This window comes from Scardinius erythrophthalmus, assembly GCF_964197995.2.
Source record: "Scardinius erythrophthalmus genome assembly, chromosome: 17".
Taxonomy (NCBI): domain Eukaryota; kingdom Metazoa; phylum Chordata; class Actinopteri; order Cypriniformes; family Leuciscidae; genus Scardinius; species Scardinius erythrophthalmus.
Window position 1 is genome coordinate 7,364,474 of NC_138237.1, and position 10,154 is coordinate 7,374,627.

General features: G+C 37.7%; 1 protein-coding gene across 2 annotated transcripts in view; it reads right to left on the reverse strand.

The window, feature by feature from the left end:
* camsap1a (calmodulin regulated spectrin-associated protein 1a) overlaps positions 1 to 9,907 on the reverse strand; it is a 28,970-nt gene extending 19,063 nt beyond the window's left edge. For both annotated transcript variants that reach the window (XM_081390705.1, XM_081390704.1), the window contains exons 1-2: positions 9,558 to 9,907; positions 7,965 to 8,122 (exon numbers count right to left, since the gene is read on the reverse strand). In XM_081390705.1, coding sequence (XP_081246831.1) covers positions 7,965 to 8,121 — 157 coding nt within the window. In that variant the 5' untranslated portion in view covers position 8,122; positions 9,558 to 9,907. The remainder of the gene's footprint in view (positions 1 to 7,964; positions 8,123 to 9,557) is intronic.
* Between the last annotated feature and the right edge of the window lie 247 nt (positions 9,908 to 10,154).

Sequence of the window (10,154 nt, forward strand, 5' to 3'; positions counted from 1 at the left end):
AGTTATAAAATAAAAACTATTAAAAATGACAAAAACACAAAACAAAATTCATAAAACTTTAAAATGAAAAAAGAAAACAATAAAAAAATTATAAAAATTTCTAAAAAATACAAAATATTAACAAGAACTATAGCAGTACAATACTAAAATGACATAGATAGATAGATAGATAGATAGATAGATAGATAGATAGATAGATAGATAGATAGATAGATAGATAGATAGATAGATAGACTCTTTTCTAATCATCAATATATTGCAAGAGAGGTGACAAATCATATTGTAAGAACTGTAGAAAAACTGCAAGAAAAAGATGTGAAGATGTCATGTCACACAGGCAGAAAACTAAAGTGTCCGACAGGAGATTTTGAGATTAGCCACTACTAGCCGCACGTCAAGGGTAACATCTAGCAAGCCGAATCAGACACAAGCAAATCACAAACACTTCCACAGAAAGAGACGACATCAGGTGTGTCTCAATGTGATTATACATTCACGGCTTCAGCGCTAGGCTAATTACAACTAACTGCTAGGTTAATGTGGCTAAGCAGCAACACAATGTTTATTTCATTTGTTCATGTGTTTGACCTTGTTTGCTTGCTTTAGCCGTGAGAAGAGCGCGCGGTCAAGATGATAAGCGGCTTTAGGTAATGACGACAATCCTGCAGGTGGAAACGCTCACCATTGATACCAGTCCAAAAAGCCACTTTTCCCTTTACATTTTCTGTTTCTCTCAGATAGATTTGTTTTTGTATATTTTTCCCCTCCACCAAGGGTCATTCTGAGGTTTCGTTCAAGTAGGAGGTCAAAGGTCAACCAGTCAGATTAAAGCCTGAGGAAGATTAACAGAAGCGAACTGTCAAATAACCTCTGATGAGATGTGTGTGTGTGTGCGTATACAAGCGTGCATTTTACAAATCCTACATAGAAACACTGAAAGCCCATTCACAACAAGAAGGATAACTTTAATGATAACAATAAAGATGTTGTTATAAAATCATTATAAATATAAAAGAATAGCAGAATCCACACCACAACGATAACGGCACAGATGAATGATATTGGTATATAATATTGGACGATAAAAACACTGACAGCCAATCATAATCCATCCCGCTTTAAAGAGCTTGAGCATTTAAAGCGACATTGTGATTAGAATAAACAGAACAATATAATCCTCTGGTGCGGACGCTAATATAGCGTTCTTGGTGTGAATAGGCCTTAAGACCTCATCCTAATAATGTGTTTGATGGATGGGAATGTGTGAGATCTGTTTTGAGGGTGTGAAAAGAGACAGGAAAGGATCCGTTAGAAATCAAGCTGGAAAATTGGACTTGCCACTTGAAATGTAAGTCCAGTCAGATTTATTTGCATAGTGCTTTTCACAATACGCATCCTTTCAAAGCAGCTTTCCAGAAAGTCATACTGTCATGTCAATAAAGCTTTGGGTGTTTTACCATAGAGCAAGTTATTGGGCTGGGCAATATATAAACATATATAATAATAATATATAACCATATATACAAGTGATCCTCTGGGTTTTAGATTAGCTATATTGCATTTATTGTGTGTTGTAGCACATATATTAGTACAACATTGATTTAGGCACATGTCTGAGTGTTCAAAGGCAATTAAGAGATATTTGAATATTGGTCATTTTTGTTCAAAGCAAGAGTAAGCGATTAATGTATTAAATATAATATTTGAATATATTAATGTAAATAAGATTGGACACCACAGGAGAAAAGTCTAATGCTCGGGTGCATGCTGGGAGAAAGTAATTAAGAAATTTCATTTTTTTGCAAGCAAGAGTAAAAACATTCTCAGAAAGCATTGATCGGTTTGGTTGTAAACTAGTTGGTTATCAGAGTCTGATGTGTTTAACATTTTCCAAATGTAATTAAAAGTAATTAAAAGTAATTTAAAAGTCAAGCGACAGTGTTGAGAAATATAGGGCGTGGCCTTAAAGGGATAGTTCACCCTAAAATGAAAATGAAAGCAACACCAAATAACTTTTCCTCTTCGGTCCCCCTACAGGTTGGAAGCGGAATTGTCCATTACCGCTGTCGTAAATAAGTTAGCCTACCATCGCACGCATGCTATTTGTTTATCCAGCACCGGCTTTGGAATGAACGATGTCCACAGGCAAGGTAGAGTATGTTGCATGATTTTATGAAAGTATGATGTATTGCGACATCAGAAACGAACAAAAACGAAATAATGACTATTGTAACGCTTGCCGTAGTTTCTTACGTCTCATTCGAACTAAAGATCCGCTACCCGATCTGGCAAACTTGCATAGTGCGCTTATAAGCCGATAGAGGGTCGCAAAGCGAATGCAGAAGTGCCGTTCACCCTGTTACGAGTTGATGAACCACTGAAACGATTTTGGAAACATTATTTTAAGGTAAAAAATAATCTTTAGTGTTGCTTTAAGGCATCATTTACTCACCCAGGTGTTGTTCAAATGCCGTATGCCCTTCTTACTTTTTTAAATAAAATGTCCCGCTAGCATACGTTCATATAATGGCAGTGAATAGTGACCAGTGTCTTTTTTTGAAAAGAAACAAAAGTATCACAGAATGATCTCATGCAACACGTGCCATATATTCTGTTCTGAGGGTATACGAGAGGGTTTGGCGCAAAGCAAATTTAACGCATTATTTAACAAAAATCCTGACCTTCCGTTGGTCTTCTGTGCCCAGAAAAAGCACACAAGTTGTGAGAAATCTAAATGAATAAAAACACAACACAAAAGAAATCCCCCAAAAAAGTATCCATGTACTTCACTAAGTTGAATCTCCAGACAGGAACACTGTTTGTCTGATGACAGAATAACAGTAGACGGATGTAAACGCCATAACTTTTTGACACAACAGATATATTCACCTCAGAGAAAAAGCACATGGATTGTATTTCATAGCACATTTTTATTAATGCTGGTCGCTATTCACTGCCGCAAGTGGGACGTTTTTTTTTAAAATTCTCCTTTTGTGGTCCATAGAAGAAGGGCATACAGCATTAGAACAACACCAGGGTGAGTAAATGATGACTTGATTTTCATTTTAGGGTGAACTATCCCTTTAATTTAAGACTGAATTAATAGTATAACGTAATGGCATTCCTTACTGTAATTGAACATTTATTATATTGTGAAAAACATTTTGTCATATCGTTGTCAGCAAAAGTTAAAACATCAAGTTTGGCTGCATGACAAAGCGCCACTTTCTTTGTGACTTTCCCTGTGCATTTTTACACCAAGCAATGCAGCATTCCTGTGGAATGAAGTGAGTTCGGACTGTTTACACAGAGTAAACTCTCCTAAATGTCTCACAAGACCTTTCAGATTACCATGGTACTACTTTCTTTTAAGATACACACTTTCATCTCCTAAACTGGCGATGTAGATAACCCTTGATATCCTAGAATTTATTTTTTTAAATATATAATAAATACCATTCGAATTAAAAAAAAAATAATAGTAATAATAATGTATGTTAAATTTAAAATATAAACAATGAAATATTTAAATTGAAATAATCCATAATTTTAAAACATTTCTGTATTATAATTACATAAATGACTATACAAAGAATATATTATAACAAAAATAAAAAAATATTTTTACTTTTTAAATTCACAATAATTTACAATCCTATACACATCACAAACCGCTTCCCATGTGTGTGTGTGTGTGTGTGTGTGTGTGTGTCAGTAAAGGCGTGTGCACTACTTCTCATTAATAAATAAAGGCTGACAGTCAGAAGTGGGTCACACACTCGGAGGGTTTCCCTCACGATGACATCTGACCACACCTTCCAGGCTGGACAAAGAGCTTACGAGCAAAACTTCACATGAATCCGCAAGATCACATCAAATTGTCTTTATCTCTGTTTTAGCTGAAGAGACAGGTTCAGGTCTCAGACCCCGAAAGTCTCTGAGAAAGGACAATCAGTCAAATGCTAGGATATAACTCCACGTTATTCTGAAATATTAGAGTGCATGCAGTAACTGAACATTTAGATTCAGATTTGTTTATTTAAAAAATATATCTGCATAATGTAAAAGCTTTTTTGTGACAGAACACAGACAATATCACTCATTAGGGAAATGAGGGTGCTTAGTTTACATCCGGTTCCTTCATTCATATGCATGAGGCCAAAGAAATCTTACAGATCAATATGGATCTATAAGCAATAAAGACAAAGCTTGTTTCAAAGGGAAGTTCAATCTATCAATCAAAATGATCCATTTAATTCTATAAGTAGATAATAACCATTTAATTTATATACAAAATTATTACAAAACCAAACATTACATATTATTTCACAAACTGCTGATCTACTAAGATTTTATAATAAGAATGTTTTTGTTCTGAAGAAATCAGCAGATTTACAAGACCTCCAGTTACTAGCAAACAGAAATCCTTTAGCGTCACTCAGGGTTATCAACACACCATACACACGTTCACACACCGGTGCTCTCCCACAATCACAGCTATTTCAGTCTGTAAGCTTTGTGATGTAACACTGACGTCGTTATTTCTGTCCCCCGATTAAACTCAAGACAATCTGCTAGAAGAAAACACACACCACCATCATCACCTTTCTCCCTGCCTATCAAATCCACTGTGTTTCATATGCACAAATGTTCATTTTCCAAAACGTGGAAAACTCGGATGGAATCCAGTCATAAAAATGGAATTTACATTATAACGTGGAATGTCATGGAATTTTGCTGAATAAATCAAAAGTAGGACTGTACAATTAATCAAAATAGCCATGTGGACTAGTGTCTGTGAATATTAAAGCACAAACAAATTGTGGTTAAAAACTGAAGTCTGCATGTTCAGCATGTCTGTGTGTGAATGAGCACCGCAGAGTTTGATCTACTACACACACATACTGAAGCACGCGTGACACTCGTGGTGTTTTCAGCGGCCACCGTCTCACTCACTATATGAGGACATGAACAACTTCATCTAGCTGATCCAGTCAGACTGGAAGCAGAAGGTCTGGACTCCATCGCAGCTTTCATTGGCCAAGGACCGCATAAGAGGACATTTGATGCAACCAATCACAGTTTGTTTTGTTCCGCATCATTTTTAGTGTGAAAATGTTGATGTCGATGTCCCTACATTAACAGACCGGCGTGCATCTAATGCAGTATCATTCAAGAACGTTGTGCAGGTTTATTGCAACAATGGCACCGTGAACGTCACATACTTTTGAATATCCCGCTGATAAGCGCTCATTGTCACAGTTGCAAACATGATGGCTTTCTTTTTCCATAAGGGGGTTTGGCATCACGACAGCGCGCAGTTAAAGGTGCACTGTGATATTTAGGAGGATCTGTTGACAGAAATGCAATATCATATACATAACTATGTTTTCAGTGGAGTATAAAGATCTTACTTAAACGGACAGTATGGGATTTTTTTTCGCCACTAGGGGTCGCTAACCTATTTACAATAACAAAGGCGTAGTTTGATGACGCAACATTTGCTAAGAATTATGGATCTTGTCGTCAACGTCAAGCCGACTGATCTAATAATGTTTATGGATGACTGAATACATCGATGTTTTTATCATGACTGTGATATAAAGCAGTTCGGGATTGCTAAGAGACAGCTATCAGCTCCACACACGACGCGAGTCCCACGGATATAAAAGGAATATGGACATTTCATTCTACTGAACTACATGCAGAATTACTACTCACAGGTCAGTTTATTAGACAAATTAAACTTGTGAGGTAACGCAGCGCTGTTTCACTTGGTCTAACATTACACTAGCACACTAAACTGCATTTGAGTGTGTTGAAATGTATGTGTTAGTTTGTCTGTATGAGACTAGCAGTAAGATAGATCAACATTAGAATAACATACAGATCATATTCTGACATTTTATCATTGTTGAACTATATAACATTGTTTAGTTTTATGTAAATGTGCTCACCTGTTTAATAAAGTACATGTAGGAGCGGTCGAAGTCTCGGACGTGGAGCTCTCATTTATATACTATCTATGGGAGCTCTAGGCATCTAGAAAACACCGCGCTGATATTGATTCTCGTTTAAGTTCTCCTTTTTTATCCAAAGTCTGCTTGCCATGGTCCATAATGTTTGAACGAAACAACAACAGCGTGCAGACAGACATTGCGAACCACAAAGTTGTCCGCGTCAGTCGCTTTGGTTACTATCAGAGGGCTCTGGTTCATAGCTCTGGTTGCTATGGCAGTACGAGCGGAAACCAGGGACAATGCGGATATGATGTTATTGACGGCGACAAAACGGAAATAAAGAAACGGGATGTTTCTCGAATTAAATTACAAATTTCTCCTGGTTTGAAAGTTGTTGGAAACAGTCGGGATAATGTAAGTACACAACTAAAAAAATATATAACATAGATATAGTGATTTTTGCTATTTTTAAAGCAAAAAAAGTTACATATTGTGCCTTTAATGAACCGTTATGTTTTTATTCCCTTAGAATGAGCCATTTCGATCTACACACACACTGAAATGCACCGCCATGTTTCTACAGGAGCCTTAAACGGACAAACGCGTTTCGTCACTATGTTGTTCTTCGGGAAAAGAAGCTAGCTAAAGTCAGTGAATAAAACACTGACACAATGATGATCAAGTAACAGTAATATTCGCAATAAACACATCGTTTTACTGAATAATTAAGTAAACCTAATTTCTTAATTTATCTTTGTAAAGAAACCTCATTGCTTAACTGGCTACTCTCTGCTGTCTCAGACGACGACATCACTTCCTGTCGGCCACCGTAACATCTGTTGGTTGCAATTTGCAAACCTCACCACTAGATGCTGCTAAAAATTACACAGTGCACCTTTAAGGAACGCAACACACACGTCTCCCAGAAATCCTGTAGATTTCAACCAATCAGATGGTAACTTCAAAACTCCTAAAGTGTTTCCCATATTGTGAGCCATTTGCATCAGACATTCAGTCAACTTTATGATCATTTCACAATTTAATTCGATAAAAACGATCATCATATCATATAGACACAGAAACTCAAAGGTCTTCATGACAACCCATCAATATAAAAGTTTGAAGAAACTGTGACAGAAATCTATTACTACTTCTCAAAGTAATATAATAATATATATATATATATATTTTTTTAAATTTAAGTAATATAATTGTTCTTCCATTTTAACAGTAAATCATAAATACAGAAAAATTAAAACAGACAGAAAAAAAAATCTAGCAGGGCGCTATTACTGTAAAAAAAAGATTTCATGTCCCTAAACATTAAATTTTTGTGAGACCGTCCGGTCCTTTCCCAACCTCTCTTCTGGTCACTGTGGACTCTGAGAAATGCTGACTAAGCATCCACACACACACACACACACACACACACACACACACACACACACACGTCTGGTGCACTATCTTTGTGAGGACTCTCCATAGACGTAATGGTTTTTATACTGTACAAACTGTATATTCTATCCCCTTACACTGTCCCTATCCCTAAACCTACCCATCACAGGAGACATTCTGCATTTTTACATTTTCAAAAAAACTAATTCTGTATGATTTATAAGCTTTTGTACCCATGGGGACCTCAATTTAGGTCCCCACGGTGACACGAGTCCCCATGAGTCTGTGTGCATTCAGGTTTAAGTCCCCACCGGTGTAGAAAAACATGTCCACACACACACACACACACACACACACACACACACACACACACACACACACACACTTCTGCCACATCGGAACTATTTTCGCCATGCCAGTCACTATATATCTCTACCAGCATCCAAAGCAAGAACTTCAATAGAAGTCACAGGCCAAACAAGAGTGTGTTGTGCCCAGAATACAGTTACCAGCACAAAGAACTGTATTTCTATGGTTTTGGGAACCTATAAATATCACAATACCATCACCTATTTGTAAGGAGGGATTGCAGAAGAGAGATGCACCTACCTTCACCGTACGCTTTGGCGAACAACCAGCGGAGGTTAGCTTCTATCTTTGCTCGGGCCGAGTCGTACATTTCCAGCGGCACGATTTCAAGTCCTCCCTCAACCGAACCCGCTCTTCTCGGGCCGCCGTCCACACCTGCGAGCGCACCTACATCCATCCTAAACACACAAGAGGCACTGAAAACATTGTAAAACTAACAGTTCATTCAAAAATAATTCTATTCCTCATAATAATCATATGGCTTTAGATGATTTTGAAATATTCAGTGTCATATACACCACCAAAAAAAGTAATAAATAAATAAAATAGGCCTAATTATTGTATTTGTTGTTTTTGACCGATTTAATAAACAAGGTTGTTACACTAAAAACTACTAGTCAAACTCATATAAATTTCAAATATTGTTAAAGTAAACTGTCAGTAATAAAATAGGAACAAATAACTAAATTATGAGCAATAGCACAAACATAATAGAACAAACATACAAATAAAATTGGCTTTTCATGTTTTTTAGGTAAGTCTAACAGTATTTTTTTTTGTCCTTTGTTGTTTGATTAATATTAAAAGAAAGACAGCAGCAGGTTTATTAGGCTGCTGTCACTTTAAGAGCTGCACGGATCCAATATACTGTTACACACATGCATCTTATTTCTCAACTGTTTATGTTCACTTAAGATATAACAGACTTTAACAGTAAATATTTTACCTTTAGGGGTACAACAGCTTGTCACAGGGGCTGTACCCTTAAAATTACATCTTTGTACCTTTTTTACTACTAAAAGGTGCATATTAGTTCCTTAGAGTACTTAGGTACGTTAGGGTTAGGATTCTAACCCCACCCCATCCTAATCCCACCCTAACCCTAACCATAACCCTAACGTACCTTAGGTACTACTATGAACCCTTTTGTGGTAAAAAAAAAAAAAAGGTACAAAGATGTCATTTTAAGGGTACTGCCCCGAGCTGTTGTATCCTTAAAGGTACAATTTTTAGTAAATAAAAGTAAAAGTAAATACATTTTTTATTTATTTAACAGTAAATAATATTTCAATACCTAGCTTGAGCAAACCATTTTGTTGTCAACAAGTACTGCTGCACATTTGACATTAAATTTTGACTGCGATGTACCATGGTAAATGCCATCACTTTACTACAGTTCTACCACAGTACTAAGCCCATCCTTTATTGAATGTAGACAGTCTGCAGTCATTGTAAAACCAGTACACAGTGTAATTCTGTGAGTGTTTAAACACCAAAACAGCAGAGGCCCAGACAGACAACCCAACATCCTGATCCTGATCCAGACTGTGTGTTTCAGACCAAACAATGAGTTACAGAGGAACAATCACCTTCCAATAACATGAGACAGCAGCACTGAGGAGTCACACAAGTGATAATGAATGTTTGTGAAACAATGCGATTAATTATGATGTGTTCCTGAATGCAATCCTCAATGCATGCTCAGCAAACGCGAGATTATGAATGAATGGAGCTGCTTTACTATCACTCTCACAGAAATATTATCCGACTGCACCTGTCAGCTAGCGGCCACAACCAGTGACATCAGAGACGCTCGAGCGACCAGAAATTTACCTCGATCCCCGTGCAGAATCCACAATCCAGCTTTGAAGATGCGCGAATATTTCCCGACGCTTTTCCCGAAGGCTCTTCTTCCAGGCGTCTGATCGTTCCCCTCCCCGCCCAGCAGCGCGAGCGAGCGAGCGCGGCCTCTGCTACATGGCGCGCCGCGAGATATTCAGCAAGTATGACGTAAACGGACGGAACAACACGTTTCCAAAAATGTCCCAATTCAAAAATACATATTTGCTCGTGTCTCTTCCGCCACCCGGGCGCTCGCTCATTGTCTGGCTGCCGTTGTCATGGGAGACGCCGCGGCCCTGGGCTGTTATTGTCACTATGCACATATATATGCACGCTCATGGAAGGACAGTGCGCATGCGCGCGTGCGTACAGGCGCGTCCTCAAATGCACGTCCTGATTTAGCCAAGTGGGACCAATATCTTTATGATGACCCTGGGACACCATCATCACCGTGTCCCCCCGTCGAGTCTGCCAAAAAAACACAAAAAAACAACAACAACACACACCTCTGCCAACAAACGCACAACTTACAAGGTAAGACCAGCGACTTTTTACATTCTCCTATTAATTAACACATCAGTCTTCTAC